The sequence below is a fragment of the Montipora capricornis genome, chromosome 6, assembly GCF_036669925.1.
Source record: "Montipora capricornis isolate CH-2021 chromosome 6, ASM3666992v2, whole genome shotgun sequence".
NCBI lineage: Eukaryota > Metazoa > Cnidaria > Anthozoa > Scleractinia > Acroporidae > Montipora > Montipora capricornis.
Window position 1 is genome coordinate 47,841,492 of NC_090888.1, and position 20,000 is coordinate 47,861,491.

Below are 20,000 nucleotides of genomic sequence, written 5' to 3' on the forward strand. Positions count from 1 at the left end.
GTGGAGTAAAACCAAAAGGAAACTCTACTCAAGTATCAGGCCCCTCACAGCTCGCCAGTTACCCCTGTAAGGGTGGACAGGCTTGAATGCCTCTTACACTGTTATAAGCAACACAAAAAGCATTTTCTTGTTGATGGTTTCCGTTGTGGCTTTGGTGTTAATTTTGTTGGTGATGGGCTTCCTTGCCCAACAGGAAATTGCTAGAATGAAATTGCGCAAGGAATGCAATGCAGGCCGAATTGTGGGTCCTTTTAGAACTCCCCCTTTGTACCTCTCCCTTGGGCGTTGTACCCAAGAAAGACCTGTCTGAATTTCGTTTGATTCGTCATTTATCCTATACAAAACGAAATTCGGTTAATGATGCTATTCCTGACTATTGTTCCTCTGTCAAATACGCATCCGTTAGTGATGCGATCACAGGCATTAAAGCCACCGGGGAAGGTTGTTTTTTAGCTAAGACCGACATCAAGTCGGCTTTTCGTATTACACCAATTCATCCTGCCGACTATTCCTTGCTGGGTATGAAGTTCGATAACTTGTATTACTTTGACCGGTGGCTCCCCATGGGTCTTTCTTCTTCATGCAACATTTTTGAAGCTTTTAGTACCGCATTGGAGTGGTTGTCTATTCATAGCCTGGGTGCCTGCAATTTGCAGGCATTACCCTTGATTCAGTGAGAAGAGAAGGAGAAGTGCGTCTACCTGACGAAAAGCTTCAAAAATACTGCATGCTCTTGCACAATTTTTATAAATATCGCACAGTGAGGCTAAAACAACTTCAGTCGTTAATAGGCTTACTAAATTTTACTTGTAAAGTTATTGTCCCGGGCCGTGCTTTTCTTCGTCGCTTGATCGATCTTACCAAGGGCGTCCAAAAGCCACACCACCACATTCGTTTCTGTAAAGGCTCGAAACAGGATCTCCTTTCGTGGATGCGGTTTTTAGGCGAGTTCAACGGCAAATCATTTTTCCTTGAAGATACATGGGAAACGTCGCATACCCTTCAGCTTTATACCGATGCAGCGGGCTCAATAGGCTTCGGGGCTGTCTTTGGTAAGCACTGGTTCGGCGGAGAATGGCCGGTTATGTGGAAATCTTATAGCATTGCAGTTTTAAGAGTTATTTCCTATTGTCCTCGCGATACACATTTTGGAGACATTTAATGGCTGATAAGTGTGTAATATTCTTTACTGATAATGCTGCCATTGTTGACATTATCAATAAACAGACGTCCAAGAGTATTATGGTGTTGATCAGGGATTTAGTGCTAAGTTGCCTCAAACACAATGTATTATTTCACGCAAAACACATTCCCGGGTTTTACAATAATAGCCGATTACATTTCACGTTGTCAGGTAGCAAAGTTCAAGGAACTCTCACTGGATGTAGACCAGAATCCAACTACAGTACCCCACAACCCACTGCCCAAGGGTTGGTCTCTAACTTGAGTGGCTTGTTGAGCTTAGCATTAACTAAAGGAACCCAGAGACCGCATCAACGTGCGTGGGCCGTCTTTCGTCAACTTTATGTTTAATTTTAAAGGTCCCCTAACCCCACGTTGCCATTATCTCCTGTCTGTCTCCCACTTTATATTTCACATCTTTCTTTCCGAAAATTGGCTTATTCTATGATAACTTTACATCTTTCTGCCATTTTCTTACGCTCACAAACTCGGAGGATTTTGTGATCCAGCCAAATCGTTTTTGATACAAAAATTATTGACAGCATTAAAGGAGCAGTGTCACCGGTGGCGCATGTGTGACAGCATGCCAAATTTTTTGAAAAAGTTTGCCAACTTTTTCAAAGCAGTGTGGAGCAGTGTGTGGGTTGTGAGTATCTTACACAATCAGAGCCATCGTGGTCACTTTAGTAAACCAAGTACTGTATCCAGTACCGTTCAGAAACAAATTCACTATCTTCGTTGCTGTTCTTTGCTTTTTTCCTTTGATTTTGCTGTTTGGAAGGGATTTGATCGTGTGTTGACATGTTGAGCCGTGGAGGCCATCGAGCCGGAAGCGGTCGCAAGAGGATCTACAGCTCTATTGCTCAAAAGCCTCGTGTTTGGAACAGAGAACACACTCGAATATCGCTAGACAATTTGATATTCTCTTCGTGGGTGAATACTAAAACGATTTGTGGGAATTTGCAAGTCATCTCCTCTCTCTGGAAAGATGGCGAAGGTGCATAAAAGATTGTGTTTACAAGTGTTGTTTTGGGGTTTCTGTCTTTATATTTCGTTGGCCTTATTGTGAAACCAATACGTTATATCTTAGGGAAAATAACGTAGCAAGCGTTAAGAAACGAAAAGAAGCTCACAGGGAAGATGATCCCTCTTTTGCTAAAATTCGACGACATGATAGTAAAGGTGAGTGTTCAAGATGTTTAATGTAATTTGTAAATGGTCTGGCAAGCTTACTTAGTAACGTTATACAACTGTTCTGCGCATTTCTTCAGACATAATGTTGAAATATACGGCACAAAATTGATGTATTTGTTCCTTTCTGAAGGTCCTGCACTTACTTCTACTCCTGTAGCTGCTAAACCAGCCAGGATTATGAAGTCACCGAACATCTCTCTTACAGAATGGGATGTTGATACAACGAGGTATATTGCATTCGCTTTAAGCTATTGTAGATTTCATGTATTTTTTAACTTGCATAATGTGGCTTCATGACCCTTTTAATTTGTATCAACTTTTGTTACTTTTTTCCTGTTCCTCTGACAATCGCAACCGAATTTTGAATGCCCTCATGTAGTTATACTACATGCGACATTTTCCATTACAAGGGAATGACTACATATACTTTTCTTTTCAAATGTATTTGGCTAGAAAACAAGTGTATTATTTTACAATTGGAAGTATCAGAAATTTAATTTATTGTGAGTGGGTTAAATATTCCAACTCATGGCTCATAATTTGCTGTTTATTTTTTCCCTTTCATACTGGAACAGTAACACTGACGTGACAGGAGTGACTGAATTTTCTGTCAATGAAAGAAGTTATCAGGTAGCTGGAGACTCTGTTATTCGAGGGTTGTCCAATACACACAATCTGATACAGTTTGAAAATTCCCCATCTCGATCTGTACTGTTCGTCCATTCGTGCAATCCGTACATGATCTGAAAATTGCATCTAGAATATATTCACATCTTACCGCAGTAAAGGGGGTTTCACGGGTTGTCGATCAGTATGGTCCATACGGATGGAATAAGCCGTTGTCAATCCGTACACGATCGAAAAATTGCATCTCATTAAGGGGACTTAGAATATATTCACATCTTACCGCAGTGAAGGGGGTTCCACGGGTTGTCGATCCATACGGTCCGTACGGATGGAATAAGCCGTTTTCAATCGGTACACGATCTGAAAATTGCATCTCATTAAGGGGACTTATAATACATTCGCTTCTTACCACAGTGAAGGGGTTTGCACAGTCTGTACGGATGGAATAACCCGTTTTCAATCAGTGACGATCTAAAAATCGCGTCTCAGTAAGGGGACTTAGGTTTGTTGCCGATTGTTCGCGTGGAGCTGCGTATTGTTTTAGCGTCCCAATTTACCTATAAATTGATTCGGCTTCCAAATAAAAATATTTCGGTGATATGTTGTTAGTTAGCTGTCGCAAATGCAATGAATCGCCAACGTGCTCAATATGCCGGAATACAAACCGAGTTGCCGCAATTATCTACCAAATCTACAAAACTCTCACAGAATTTCAATTGAATTTACCTACAGTAACTTTCCTTGCAAACTAAAGGTGGATAGAAATAAACTTGCATTGATTAATCGTGTATGGAAGTATAAGGGGTGAAAGATTGACGATAACCGGTAATTCATTCACAAAAATAGCTCAACTCGATGGATTCCGCCTGATGTAGCGGTCCATATCAGAAAATTCCGCTCCAGGAACCAATCTGATTACAGTATTTTTTTAAATTTCACCCACTCACGAGCTGAGAAAATGATAAATCATTATATCCAAGTGCCCACATGAACTCCCGTGGTTTTCTATCGCGTCCTCGGAGAGCGAAGGGAAACTACTCGTAGCCCAGTAATTGAAAATGGTGAAATTAAAGACTTAATGTGGAAGAAAAAGCTAGCTCTTCGGTCGGCATCAACACGTAACTAATCAATGCCCCAACCAAAAGTTAGTTCCCAAGAAATATTGTAAGATACGTTTTAATAGGAAATAGATGTTTGACTTGAAAAAAACCAGCACTGTCGAGACCCTATTTAGTCTACAGATAAAAGTCGTCCAAGGTTTATTAAATGTTCAAATACAATCCCACTGACTTTGTTTCACTTTCTTGCTATGCGAGCACAACAACGCTTATAATCTACACGCGCGGTATCCAACACATACATTTAGATTCTATAACTCTATAACCATTCAAATATTTAAGAAAAAGGTTTAAATGGCCTTTGATATTCTAAAGTAAAAGGTTTGTTAAGTTTGAAAAATACGACCGGCAACCAATCACCAGGTGTGGCTTGGGCAGCAAAAAAGGAATGGTGGTAGTGACATGGATAATTTAGAATCACACCAACAACTAACAACTTACAAAGGTTAAATTTCTCCCCCAGCATTACAAATTAATTTGCAATGAACCACTTTAAAGTTTTGGCGAATCAATTTTAAGTTTGGGCGAAACGAGTTTGAGTGAGACCTGGGGCGAAACGACCTCATTCCTTCCAAATGTTGTCAAATGTTAGAGAAGAAGTTACTGATGCAGTGCGTATAAGAAAAATTCTTAGCTATAGGAAAAACAATTGCCATCCACACAATAACTGGTTCAAATCTTTTACAGACAAAGTAGCATGGCCCATAGCAAATGACAACGTCGTGAGCATCCCTATGAGGACTGTTGTGTCTCGTTGTTTCATCGCCTTACCAAAAAGATGGCACATCTGTGAAATAAGTAAATTGAGTCTTAGAGGTTGCGCTAACTGATCGCAATGGTGTAAAAAATCGAACAAGCAAGGAAAACCCTAGTACAGTTATAGTGCATTCTCATTATTTAAATCAAATCGTGCGAGAAACAGACATTCATCTATGAAGGGAATCTTGCTTTCTTTACTTAATCTGGATAAATAAAAAAAATTAACAGGCTTTAATAAATACCTCACGAAGTTTCAGCGGCAACAAGGACCAGTCTAGATCATAATTGAAACAAGTTTGTAGATTCAGGTCGATATGATTGAGCCGGTTAGATATACTGCTATTGCTCAGTGGTACATGTAGGCGTGATCATGTGCTGAAGCCTCGATGTGTTTGATAACCATGAACTGAAGAATCTGTAATAATACTACGTTGCAAGTTAAATAGGTAAATAACTGCCTTGAAACATAGGCCCCGCTCTGGGAATAGATTTACTAGATCCAATAGAAAGGTGAGATGGTATTCCAGACGTTACATGCAGCAATTGTCCTTAACAATAGCGTGTAATTGTTGAAAACGGACAAACGCCAGAACATTGCGTGGTAAACAATTAAAACATTGACCTTCTGGTTTCATGCATCTGTTATAAATCCCAGTATAAGTGCAGGAGCCATAATCGGGGATGGAGACCGTAAGCGCGCGCCATTTCTAGTATTGGGGTTGGCTCCATGATATGGGACAATTATTCTATTTTTAGAACAAATTGCGCCATCGCGTGCGCGACACGCACGTACATTGCTGCGAGGATTTTCGAGGATGTCGCGCAGGGAAAATGGCGGGCGATATTACCTTCGTGAATGAGGCAGATATAGGATTTCTCTCAGCAGTATCGCTTCCAAATTTAAGCCAAGCCCTCCTTGACAACTTCCTTGACCTTGACAGTGAACATGAAAGTGAGGATGATTCAGAAGACGAGTGGAGTGACTTTTCCGACCTATCCAGTGGAAATGATTCGTCGGACATGTCTGGGGAGGAATCGCCTAGCAGAGGACAGAAAGATGTAAGGAGGAAAAAGGTACCAAAAGCCAGAAACAAACAGGGGAATGAGTCCAGTAAAGAGAAAAGGAAAAAGAGTTCTGGAAAATACCTTTCTAACGACGACGTAAAAAGGCTGGAGGAGACTCTTAAGTCTTACGTTTTGAGTGCACAAACACATTGCGAAAATGAATTAAGAAATGAAAAATCATTGTCAATATTTCCAGTTCGCAAGCAAATGGTGTCCACCCTACTCAATAGCGACACGATCAGGGTAATGTTTGTGAAGCTTTGTCGGGATATTTACTCCAAAATAATTAAAGCTTTCACCGAGATATCCAGCGCTAAGGTGAAAAACAGTGACAAAAGGGCTTCGTTTTCAGTTATTTGTTCCCAATTGTTGTTGACGGTGGAGGAATCAGAAGTCTGGAGAAACATGAAAAAGATAATTGTCACCACCATTCAGTTGCAGGAGAATGAAACAGACGAAGTCAACTTTCATGCTGCCGTTGTTCTTAACACCATCTACTGGGCACTTTACGAAAATTTTCACAGCGCAGTCATGCAAATTAAGATTGACACTGACAAACGGAAAACCCAAACAAATGCAAGTGAAGGCGCGGACACTGTTGTCGATTCCGACTTTGTGGACGTTGCTAGAGTATCTGGGGCGGCGCTGCACAAACTACGGAAAGGAAGAGAAAAGATTGTTAATGGGCGGAAAGGAGCCAGGAGAGTTTCAGAAGCGACAAAGGAAAATTATGCAGCCGAAGTTAAAATTATGTCTGAAATGGTCTGTTCTGCAGAGGAGAAAACATCTTTGCCATTGGGTCTAAAAAGGTTGGACGAGGGAAAGTTGACTTTCTTCAATAGTAAGTTTACTGTTGTTTTGTTAACGTTAGATAAAAGAATAAGAGAAATGTTGACTGAAAAAAATCTGAAGAGATATCCAAAAAACCTTATGAAGCTGACAAAACAATCAGTTGCTTTAGACGAGGAGCTACAAGAGTTATTTTTGGCAGCATCAAAAAGGGCATGCACAGCACCATTTGAAGAGATTAGGGCTTGCTCCATATGGCAAGAGCTAGTAAAGAGAATATGTAATACCAGATTTAAGGAATTCTATAGTGCTCAAGAAGAGAAAAAACTGATTCAGGAGGGCAAAGTCGTTTCAGCCGACCAAAGCTTGAGGGACAAGCTGAAAACTTACAGTGTCGATAAGCGTACTTAATTAATTAAGGATGCTTAATAATATGATCTTACAAACTTAATTACGCTTTCTTCTAGGCAGCAGACCAGTTCAAGTGGTCTCTTTGTGATAGTTTATACTTAGGGCAACGTCAGCTTGCCTTATATAATATGACAAGTCTCGTTTTTACTGAAAAACAATAGTAAGTAATATAACAAAAGAATAACCAAAGTGACAGCTTGAAGAGGTCTTTGATCTTTTTATTGAGAGCTGTACTCAGCTTATCAGGTACATTGGTACTCCAACTCAGTAACTGTTAGAGCTGCAGAAAAATTAACCAAAAAAATGTGTCTGAGTGATAGAATAATGTTATTTTGAACTTGAAACTTGCACTCAATATATTGTATGAATTCAATGAAAGACCCATCAAAGGACTGCATGTCCTTATAGCACAAAGACATAATTAATATCTATAGTTCTCAGGTATGGCTCAAGTTTTGTAAGTTACATGCACACCAGTACATACCATTTTAAATATGTAATAAATAAAGGATCAAGAAAAGTTTTTAATATGTGCAGTCAAATGACTTTAAAAGACTATTTATAACAATTAATATATTTTGGTGTCACATTTTCTTGTTCCTATGTAAATGGTGACCAATGACTAATGCCAAAGTGCAGCCAGCTTAAAAAAGACACAGCATTTCATTAAAAAATTAAAATTCCAGGCTGAAATGAGATTTTATGACAAGAATTGTTATCTACTAACAAAATGAAATGCTTGGAGGAGAAATCAATTTACTTCAACTTCAGCCACACAACAGTTTTTAACTGTACTGAATGTACTTTTTTTCTGAAATGACAGAGGCACATTATCTGTTGTACTCCACCCAAGTGATTTGGGCATACTGTATCGAGGTGCTGTAAAACTTCTGGTATGTCTTGGCTAGCCACAATATTAACTCGTTTTCTTTGGATGGTAGGGAATGGGAAAGTATACACCCATACTGTAAATGCCTGTGGCTATCAAAAATTGCACATGCCCCATTTTCCCAAACTAAAATTACTACTGTCCTCCCAACAGACACAAAGATGCCAACTGATTTCTGTTTCATGCTTGCCCGTTCCCTGACATTTGAAATGACATCCTGGAAGTTATTACCAGTAATAAAAAAATCTTTGGGATCCTCATAAGAAAGGAGGTGTAGATCATCTCCAACAGAGCTGAATGCATCTTCTACATCAAGCCCACCAACTCCTGCAGCAGAAAAGCATTCATCAAAGATTTTATTGCCCCCAGAAATACTTGAAACCACATGACCAAACCACCCCTCTTCAAGAACTTTCTTTGGTTCACCAATCAACCCAGAGGAGAACTTAAAACCCATTACAAGGGCTATTAGGGTGCATGCAGAGCTACCTTGCCTACCCTGAAAAGTGCTTTGAGAAATTTGGGAGGGAAAAAACAGACTTGGAGGGATCAAACAGACTAGCTTTCATTTTCAACCATAATGACAGCCAGGTGAAGTGACCCATTGTTTGACTTTTAATCTTTTGATTGCTTTTTTAATGGACAAATGACTTAATACAGTTTGTTGAATAAAGTTTTTGATGTAAGCATACCTGTGTTGTTGTGCTCCTCTGCCCATTCTTCGAAATATCTCCATCCCTGTTGTATGTTTTTGAATACAGCTGACTCATTGGATCTTATAAACACATGGCTAAGGATTCCCTTTTCAAAAATGTGGTGGCATGCTTGTAGGTACCTTGCTGTTTCTTTCACAACATCAGTTTTCTCTGGGCCTTCACTACTCAAATTTGCATATTCTTCCAAGGCTGCAATCATATAACGTTGCTGTAGAATGTAAAAGTAGACAAAACCACTTATCACTGTTCCATTCATAAAAATGGAAGCTTCATCTCAATTGTAAATATTTGAACCTTAATTATTGCCAGGATCTGTATATATGACATAAATTATCATTCTTTAGTCAATTTCAAGCTAAGGAATAGAACCATAAAGTTCTATAAATTTAACATAATTTTCCCTCTCTTACCTGCATTATCTTTGCAGGCATAACATTTAGTCTTGTCCAGCAGTCACGTTGCACATAGCTATACCTCAGACCAGGGACACGCCTACCCAGACCTTTTGCAGATCTCTCTTGATCCCTGTAATATTGATCAATTATTGGCTGCCAGCCAAAAGTAGTGCCTCCCTTCTCGAAAGCTTTTTTCCCCTTGTTCCTTGAACTGTACAAAGCTGCAATGATGTTCTTCAACTGGACAATATAAGAAACAATAACACCCAGGTGTTACAAATTGTACACATGAGAATAATTAAATACTTGAATTATTATAATACCTTACCTGGTGAGCAGGGCATATCATGACAAAGCAGGTTTTGTCTGATCTGGTGCTGAATGGATTGATGAAACTGGCCTTGAACTGGTATCGTTCAGCACCACTGTCTTCTACTGGGAGCTGCTCATTTGCATAGCCACAAAGCCTCTTAAAAAGGGCTAAGTTACAGGAAGCTCCATCACCAACCAATAGAATGACATGGAACCGGTAATTTTCAAGGGTACTGATCACCTTGAAGACGATGTCATGTAGAAACTTTCCATCCAGGGGTACCTCACGGAGAAAGTAAGGCCCAGCAAACTCAAACCCAGATGTCATATCCCGCCAGTAGGTCTGAAGAACGTAACTTGCCCTTTGACCAGCTCCATTTTCTGAGATGAACAGGGACTCATAAACATCATGAAGACATGACCAGTCATTTTCATTCATTGCATAGCCAATGGCAACACCATCTGTGCAACGGATCTGAATCTTACTCTGCACCTGTTAATTACAACTTACAATTATTTCAAAAGCATTTCATGGTCAGAAATTCCAGTTAAAATATTTTTTATATTATGCAAATGAGGAAAGTGATGACATCATCGGTGGTTTCACTAAAATAGTACAACACTCAATCAAGAATACCTCCATAAATATTAAAAAAAATGTAAATCACAAAAGAAACAAAATCCACTGTGCCATTGCTATGACAACAGTTATGCTGCTGTTCCTGTTTCAATTAAGACTAAAATTTCCAGATCATCTTAAAGAAGGATAATTCACTGCCAATAATCTTACTGGGGAGAGGTAAGAAAAAATGCATGTAAACCATGTGTGAATCTCTGAGAAAGACCCTCTGTCCCAGTTTAAAAAGTTGGAAATGGAGATATTTGTTTTCCCCAGACAGAGACTGGATCCAAGAGCACTGCCATGGCAACAACATAGCAGGTGTCATTCTGTTTTGCTTGTGATGTGCATTTCTATTGATAAGTTTGAAGATCACTGCTCCAATATTTCTAGAGATATTCTTGATTCAGTATTTTGTTGTTCAAGTGGAGCTATTTATGACATGATCACTTTCCTCATTGGCATGATTAATACAAAAACATGAATATCTCTAAAATGAAAAAAGATATTCCAAATTATAAGGGAAATTCCATTCTTCTTTACTTTGAAAATCATTTCAAATAAGCAGCAATTATTTTGTACTGCATGGGCACTTTAAAGGCTTCACCAATCCAATAACAGTTTTGAGTTACTGAATGGATCTGAAAGTAACAGTTTAATTTACACTAACAACAACATAAAACTGTATATGCAATAACAAAAGGGGTCAGACGAAACTGCATATTGAGCTAGGTTTTTTAACTTTGTCAAATTTAACTCAGTTCATACTCCATGTTTCAACAATACAGCAAAAAAACGCTTAAAATTTAAATAGGTTATATTACTTCATGATCTGCAATGAGCCCTATAATGATTCAAATAACATCATTGATGATTGCCATGTATATGCATGTAGATGTACCAAACATTAAGGAAGATATAGTAAAACTTAAATACAGATACACCAATATGGTTGTTATGATAAGCAAAGGGAATACCCTCTATTCACCTTTGTCTCATCAAACAAGAGTTCTCCAACTCCCAGTGGCTCTGGTCTTCCACTAAGGACTGCAGTGGTTTTAAATTGATTAAACAAAGTGAGTTGCTCGATGATTCTTTCTTCATGGATACCTTCCTCTACTGTTCTCTTTGCCATTACCCTCTCCAAGGATCTCCTGCATGGAAGCTGGAGAATGTCCAGCTTCTTGAGGTCATCAAACAGGACCGGGCAGCGTGCATAAATAGCAAGAGCCACTCGCCAAGTCGCCTGAGTCCAACGATTAGATCGATGTCCATATCCTTTAATAGAACGTGTATAGAACAGTTTTAAGCTGAGTGTCGTAAAACCAAAATCAAACCAGTTTACTTACCAATTAGACTTCTCAGCTAACCTCAAATTGTGGTATAACCAAAACCAAAGCAATTGCCTGATTACTAAATCAACACATCTAAATATCTGGGTAATACAGGATTTCAAAATTTAATGCAAGAATAGTTTGTAACAGAATCCCTTGTGATCATGAGATGGATTGGGCCTAGAAGAAAAAGCATTGTACATACATGTCTGTAGAGTAACTAAAAGCATTTCTTATTGATAAAATTATTAGTGTTCTTGAACACCTGAGAGGACTTCCATATAAAACGGAGAGGGAAGTATGTAAGAAATTGTGACTAAACCCTTGAAGGGGACCAGTGGCCTGGCCCAAGCTATTTAACCCTCTTGAAAGATACAACACATTTAAAAAGTACAGAAATTATTTATATTTTCTCCTCTTTTCCTCTGACATTCGCCCGAACACCCTAAGTGAGAAATACAAAGCCCTATGCAGGGGAAGAGAGGAGGGGGGCGAGGGTGGTGGTCTGGAACAGTGAAGTTTATAAAACACACCAGGGATGATCAGATATATTTGTGCCAAAGTGTGAACTTTTCTCTTCCCGTATCCTTCACACAGCCCCTTAAGTTATTTGGTTACTGATTATCACGCAAAATTACTGATAATTCCTCTTACTTAATTTCTTATCATCTTCTGACCAATTTACAATTTTGCATTTCGGAGTATCCTGAAGCATGTAGATCAAATTACACACCTTCTAAAAACTTACCGTTTTTTGCCTGATCTTTTCGGAAATTCACTTTGTCCGAATCCCATATCTCACGCAAGACTTGCCCTGCACCGGGTCGTAAACTATCAGCTTCTGCCACACATTTTTCAAATTCCTTTCTTCCCATGGGTGTAGATTCAATTCGCTCCATCAATTTGTCCAAGTCAGAGCTATGTGTATCAGACATTAAAACAGAGAACTTCTTTCTGTACCGTTTGACCTGCTTTGTCATGTTTTTCCTTGATTGCCGCATATTTTTCAATCGCTTACTTTGGCTCTTTGGACTGAGGCAAGAGAAGCGAACTTTGGATGACACAGATTGTCTGCTCCTTACGTCTTCTTCAGTCAGAGACTTCTTTTGGTTTAAGCGTTCTGACAGTTTTTGTTCTGTTTTGTAGCAACATCGACACTTTCTTCCACTCTCACATTGGGCATTTTTTATCAATCGCGCGCAATTTCTTGACAAAACTCTGTGCCAAGGAAGGGTCTGTTCTTCTACTTCTGAGGACAGATAATCCTGCTGGCCAGTTATCCTAGTGTCCACTCCAGGACAAGGACGATTCTCGACGACTTCGTTTATTGCATTTCTCAGTTGTCGCGGCTGATTAATATTAATTGTGCCCCTTCTTACGAGCTCAAAGTGGTACACAAACAAACGATATTCACCATTTGCATCAACAACGAGTCTCACGTCGTCAAAAGGCACGTCGTCAGAGAGAGAGGCTTTCCGTTTCTTGACGACAACCAGGGATGGCTTTCCACTTCTTTCCACAACCTCGACACGAGCCTCTACTCTGGGATCCTGGAGATCTGACGCGATGGCTTCAAGAGATCTTAATTCGTTGCTCTTGGCAAGAATGTGTTCACGAAGGTTAAGCTTACCAACCTGCACATAATTGAAGTATATTGGGTGTTAATTAATTTATTTTAGTCCAGAAAGCCCGGGAAAGAGCGTGAAAACCGATGCCGTGAATTAAACTAAAAGCAACAAATTTAATTAATCGACTTGCGTACCACGTACCTGAAAGGGTTTCTCACTGTTCGTGTCATCCCAGAGTGTCTTAAACACCATTTTCACTCTCTTTTGTTGAGTGGCTGAGCTGACTTCTTCCAAATTTAAATCATTTGCTCTTTTAACAGAGCTATCGACTTCCATATCAATTTATTCACAGCTGTTATCCCCTGGCATCACTGTACAAAATCGCAACTTTCGCCCGCCATTTTATTATCACGCCATTTGATTACGCAAGAGGACAACATCCACGCGAGAACCCACGAATTGTGCGTGAGTCCGCGCAGATATATGACGTCAGGATGGCGCAATTTGTTCTAAAAATAGAAAAATTGTCCCATATCATGGTTCCGCGCGGATCCCAATACTTACGGTCTCCATCCCCGATTATGGCTCCTGATAAGTGATAGTAACTAAACTGGAAAAAAAAACCGCAGTACCTCATTGTAGCATTGTAGCATGCGTAACTTTTCACAATTTACAATGCGGAATTTAATTTGCGGTTTTTGGCCTTGGTAACATTCCATATGCAAGAGATTGTAAATGTACGAACACCTAACTCGTTTTCTAAATACAATAAAAATGAAAAGCGCGCAGCAGCGTCAACAATTATTCAATGTTGTCTTCAACTGATGCTTGACTAACAAGTAACAATACATGCAAAGCGGCCAATTACATGCAGCAAGTATGACAAAAATAAACCGCGTGCAGCGGCGTCTACAATTACTCACTTTTGTGTTCTTTGATGCATTGAATAATAAGCAACAATACATGCAAACCAGCAAATAACACGTGGCAACTGAAATAACAAAAGAAAACTAGTTCGGATATGAATTAAAAAGTGAAAAAAGAGAAATAGAAGTGTGATGATTGCAAATAACGCTATTTAAGGCAGTGAACAGTAAACAACAGATTCATTTTTGCTACTCAGCATCATGGTGTCTTTGAGAGTTTATCGCGAAGAAATCGCACTTTTATCCAAACCAGAAGTAATCGAGGAAAGAATAAAATTAATGGAAGTAATAGACGGAGACGCGTTCTTTCCTTTGAAACGTTGGCACAAGGACATGTGCCTAATTTTTTGGCAGAAGCCACCAAGCGACACGGAAACCTTCAAATTGGTACTCTTTCTTCTCGGGAACGGCTGTGCGCCAACTTTGATCATGCTAGCGCAGTATTGGGCTGAATCCATTGTTAAAGCAGAGAAGAGGGCGTGACAAGTGGATTTTATTGTCATGAATGAAGACACCAAAAAGGACAAGTGGTTCTACTTTGATGTGGACTACAATAAGCTCCTATTCCTGAACGGCCTGCCGAAGCAGAAATAACAAGGAACGAATGAAACTATCACAAAGGCTCCTTTAGGAGCCACCAAACATCACAAAAGTCATTTACCAACAGAATCAAGGTTCAATAACATGCCAGTTATAGACCAATGTCGTTTAAAATTTCTGTTTCATGAGTATGTTTTGGCTGGCAAAAGCGGGTGGCAAATGAGACCGAAACAGCTGTCATAGTGACTACCAGGATCAACAACTCATTACAGCGTAGACATCGCGCACACAATCACTACCCCACGTTCACCTGAAATAAATTATTTCCTGAGGGTTTTCAAAAGAACAGAAATTACTCGCATTGAACTTGCATCCTTAAGGAAGATGTAAACCCTTTCAAAAAAGCACCCAGCATAAAGAACAAAGTAGCTTCATTGTTTTGTGGTTCCAGTTACCTTCTTCATTAATACATACATGTATCCTCTTTTAAAAAACTATTTCGTTCTAAACGGGATATGTTGTCGCTCACGCTTAAAGAATGAAGTATACATGCACATCGGACTTGTTTCTTGTGGAAGTATCCCTAGATTGATAATTTCTTTCGCTCTAAGCGGATCATATTGTCGCTTACGCATAAACGCTTATGTGGCTTCTTTGTTGTGGCAGTATCTGTCGATTCATATTGTCGCTTAAAGAACAAGGTATACATGCATATGAGGCATGAATCCTGTGAAAGTATCCTAGATTAATAATTTTTTTTGCTCTGAACAGGTCCTATTGTCGCTCACGCTTAAAGAACAAAGTATACATGCATATGTGGCTTGTTTGTTGTGGCAGTGTCCATCGATTCAGATAATTTTTTTCGCTCTAAACGGGTCATATTGTCGCTCACGCTTAAAGACTGAGGTACACATGCATGTCTGGTTTGCTTGTGGTGGCAGCATGCCTTGATTGACATTTTCTCCTGCTTCAAATGCTTGATGAGATGCATTTGACGGAGCGTATACGGACCGTAAACTGCGTTCACGATCCGTACAAACTGTTGTGACCTCTCGCTGTAATAACACGTGATATATATTGATGACCCCCTAATGAGATGCAATTTTCCGATCGTATACGGACCAAAAACTGCGTTTACACAAACTGCTGTGACCCCTTTGCGTGAATAACACGTGATTTATATTAATGTCCCACTAATGAGGTACAATTTTCTGATTGTATACAGACCGAAACCGTCTTTTACGATCTGCCAAAAGGTATGGATCGTAAATTTGTAGTTTCGAACCGTATCAGTTTGTGTATATTGGACATGACTGAATTATTGACAAAAAAGGTGGTTTATTAACACTCCGAAAGTTGGTTGTTATTAGTATCGAGTGCTTTTAATTTAATTGACATATGGCGAGTCAAAAATCCTCGTGTAAACAGTTTTCCTTGGAGTCATATGTCTTCAAAGATTTTTTTGTTGCCTAGATTATTGGCTAATTTCTAATAATTTCCAGGACTTGGTCATTTCGACCAATATATGTCCAGCTATAAAAACCGATCATATGCAGCCGTAATTATGGAATTTGGCTCGAAAGGTAATCAAGTGAAAGAACCTGGTCTTTGGAAAATAAACTGTTCTATTTTAGAAGAAGAATCGTATATAGATGATGTCACCCAGAAGATTCAGATTTGGGTTGCTGATGGACAAAAAGAACTTGTGGACAATCAGACTACATGGGAATGGATTAAATATAATATAAGAGCCAATGCAGGCCAGTATTCTAAAAGTGACAAAGAAAAATGTCTCCAAAACGAATATACACATGGTAGTAAATTTTATGAATCAGACCCTTGTGATGCAGATGCAAATCTCTTCCATGCAGCAAAAGAAAAGCTAGAATTGTTTTACGAAGAAAAAACTAAAGGAATAATTATTTGTGCATGGGTCCCTGTTACGAACATGGCGAGAAGAGCACAAAGTATTTTCTCAACTTGGAGAAGAGAAATCACATAAAGAAGCATATGCAAAAATTGACCATTTATGAATCGGTAACAACAGATTCCCTTACAATACGATCTGAACAAAAGCGTTTCTATCAGAATTTATGGTAATTATGAAGAAGAGCTCCCCAAAAACCCTGTCGGCCGACTGTCGGTGACCTGTTGGCAACGTGTCGGTAACCTGTCGGCGGGACAAACTAAAATGATCGTAAGCATTTACTTGTCTGTTGCTTCTAAACTACGCGAAAAGAGTTAAAGGCAGTTCATAACGATACCTTGAGCTGCACTTATACTACTAATATGGCTTTTGTCCATTGTTTTAGCGTTGGCTAGCGATACTTGCCCACATTGTAAACATCATTCATACATACATGACATACCACAAGAGGCCGTGTTGCATTGTAGGGCGATTTGAAGGAAAGTGTTTGTATTGATACGTAGCTTATGGTTTTCAGAGTTTTTAGCCGAGTTTTCGATTAAATTATCTTCAAATACGATTCTTAGATTGTCTGGTGTGTTGTAAATTACGAAAGTGATATATCCTATATGCATCTGATAACAACTGATAACAGTTGATCGGTAAGTAGGTGAAGTCTGTCGAGTCATACATCACCATTACGGAATGTCCCGTTAACTGCTCGTTTTTACCACAATTTTTCTTTTTTCTTAACTGATCGGTAACCTGTTGGTTAGCTGTCGGTAGACTATCGGTAAGCTGTTGGTCAACTGTCGACCGACAGTTGACTGACAGTCGGCCGACAGGATTTTTGGGGAGCTCTTCTTCACAATTACCAAATTTATACATGAGTGGTAGGAATGAGACAGATAATAGATATGACCTTCTAACTTTTCAAAATAACAAAGAGCCAGGAAACGACAGCATTACTGTTGAGTTTTATAAGAAGCTTTGGCCCTTGATCAGTGAACCTTTCATAAAATGTGTAAACGACTCTTTTCAGGATAAAGAATTATCAAGCTCTCAAAAGCAATCTGTAATAACTCTTATTGACAAAAAGGCAAAGATCATACCTTATTAGAAAACTGGCGGCCAATCTCTCTGTAAAATGTAAATTTAAAGATAATGTCGAAAGTCATAGCTTCTGGGTTAAAAAATGTTTTACCTAATATCATCCACTATAATCAAACTGGTTTAATCAAAGATTGCTACATTGGTTAAATGGTACAGTCGATTTTTGACATTATGGAATTTGCTCTTAAAGAAAATATTCCCGGAATAATGATATTTTTTGATTTTCAAAAAGCTTTTGACAGTGTTGAATGGGATTTTATCTTAGAATGTTTAGAATTTTTCAATTTTGGTCCTCAATTTGTTGGTTGGGTTAAAACCCTTTATAAAATTTCCAATGCTGTATTATAAACAATGGTACGATTTCAGACTTCTTCACTTTAGAACGTGGAGTAAGGCAAGGTGACCCCCTATTGCCATATCTTATTGTCTTGGCAGCTGAAGCTTTAGCCATTGCTGTTCGGCAAAATATAGAAGTAACTGGCATCACTATAGGGAAAGAGGAAACAAAACTGTTTCATTATGCGGGTGATATGAGTGCAACACTCTCAGACATTAACTCGTTACAGGCACTTCTTGATTTATTAGAAGTTTACAAAAATGCATACGGTCTAGCGATTAATTGTACTAAAACGGAAGGAATGTTGGATCGGGTCTTCAAGAAAAAACAAAATAAAACCCTTGGATCTTAAATAGCCTGATGAGCCTATCAAATCAAAGCTCTCTTAATCCCCAAAATGGTCTATTTATTTCATTAATACCAACCCCAGAGGTAGTAGTTACAGAATTAAATCGAAATCCCTATAAATTTCTGTGGAAAGGTACTGATAAGGAGCATTATGAGAAAGGCTAGCGTGGTTCAAAGATGGGTACCTGGAAAAGCTATTTGCATCATCTTCTAGCGAACTATGGAGGACTTTTCCTGTGTAACTGTAATTTCGATGTAAAAGACTTCTCAATCCATTCTCAATTCTATACTGAACTTTTGCATTGGCTGTCTGATTTTCGTGAAGACTTTGCATCAAATAAGGACTGGAATAATATAATTTGGAACAATAAAGAAATTCGTGTGAATCGCTCTCCAGTCTACTATAAAAATTATTTCGACTCCAACCTTTTTTACGTAAGCGATCTGTTATTTAACTTGAACAATACTGAGTCATTTGATTTTATCGCGAAAAAGATTCGAAAAACAAACTTCCTAGTATGGACTGGACTTCACTATTCTGTGCCAAATTATCTAAAAAGTAATATAATCACTGCCACCCCATCACCCCTTTGTTTTATCTTTCGGCATGATTCAATGCTGTCTCCAATAGAACATAGCCTGGTCAACACACACTTGCTGCAAAAGACCATGTGTAAACTTGAAATGTACAATATGTATCAGCTGCAATTACACAAAAGATTTTACATACAGTGTGCATTTTAGTCACGTTTTAAATATTTCACATGCATGACAGTTCTGTGTGGTCACGCTAGAGATCAAAGATCACTGTGGTTCTGTCAAGAGCAAACCAAATTCACCTTGTGCTATTTTTATTCACTGTATTGGTTATGGCCAGTCATCAAATTGGAAGAGTTGAAAGCAAAGAGTACTACTCGTGGATGCGAAGCCACTATGCTTACAAGGACATTTCCAAACCTGTTATTGGTACAATGCCCCCTTTACAGAGGCAACTGAAAAATGCAAAAGATCCGCATGTTGTTGCTATTGTAGAAGATACTGAACGCATTGTTGGCCATATCCCATTAGGTTTAACGAGGATTGAGTCGTCTTTTTTAAAAAGGCTAACTACAAGGCAAAAGCAGAAATCTGTGGAAAACCCATCAATCGAGGAACTGGCTTGGGAATGGAAATTCCAGTTACTTATAAGATTTACGGCAGAAGGAAACATTTGGACAGACTGGACGAACTTAAGAGAAAAAGATGAAGAAATTTAGATTGATGGACAAAACGAGCAGAAATGGACCAAAAAAGACAAGGACAATCTTAAAAAGCAGAAAAAAGGGACTTGGTATGTGTGCAAATATTCCAAGATGTTGCTCAGTGTCCGCTATAATGAGAGAGAAAACAATAAAATTGTGATGTTGGGACTGAATAAAGTTTCTGCCTGTAACTTTTGGGGATTTAGCTGCTGTCCATAATAGCGGGGTGTCTGCAAGGCGGGAGTTGACTATACAAATAGTGCATTTAACATTCCACTCATCATTGCCACACTGCCACATACAAACACAGTCATTGCATCATCAACTAACAGTACACCACTGATTACAGACAATGCATTCAACATTCCACTCATCAACCCTACACTGTCATCTACAAACCCATTCAATGCATCATGCACTGACAGTACACCACTGCTTACAGACAATGCATTCAACATTCCACTCATCAACCCTACACTGTCATCTAAAAACACATCCAATGCATCATCCACTGACAGTACACCACTGGCTACAGAGCATGCTTCAACCTTCCACTCTTATTAACACTACACTATCATCTTTAAACACATTCACTGCACAATAATCTACAG

At 38.9% G+C, this 20,000-nt stretch overlaps 1 protein-coding gene across 1 annotated transcript; it reads right to left on the minus strand.

Moving 5' to 3' along the window:
* Nucleotides 1–7,554: 7,554 nt before the first annotated feature.
* LOC138050570 (uncharacterized) lies at nucleotides 7,555–12,292 on the minus strand. Its single transcript, XM_068896889.1, has 6 exons — nucleotides 12,159–12,292; nucleotides 11,065–11,354; nucleotides 9,474–9,950; nucleotides 9,161–9,385; nucleotides 8,727–8,958; nucleotides 7,555–8,361 (listed from the first exon to the last, which is right to left on the minus strand). Exons 1-6 carry the CDS (start codon nucleotides 12,283–12,285, stop codon nucleotides 7,976–7,978), a joined length of 1,737 nt encoding a protein of 578 aa, XP_068752990.1. The 5' UTR covers nucleotides 12,286–12,292; the 3' UTR covers nucleotides 7,555–7,975.
* Between the last annotated feature and the right edge of the window lie 7,708 nt (nucleotides 12,293–20,000).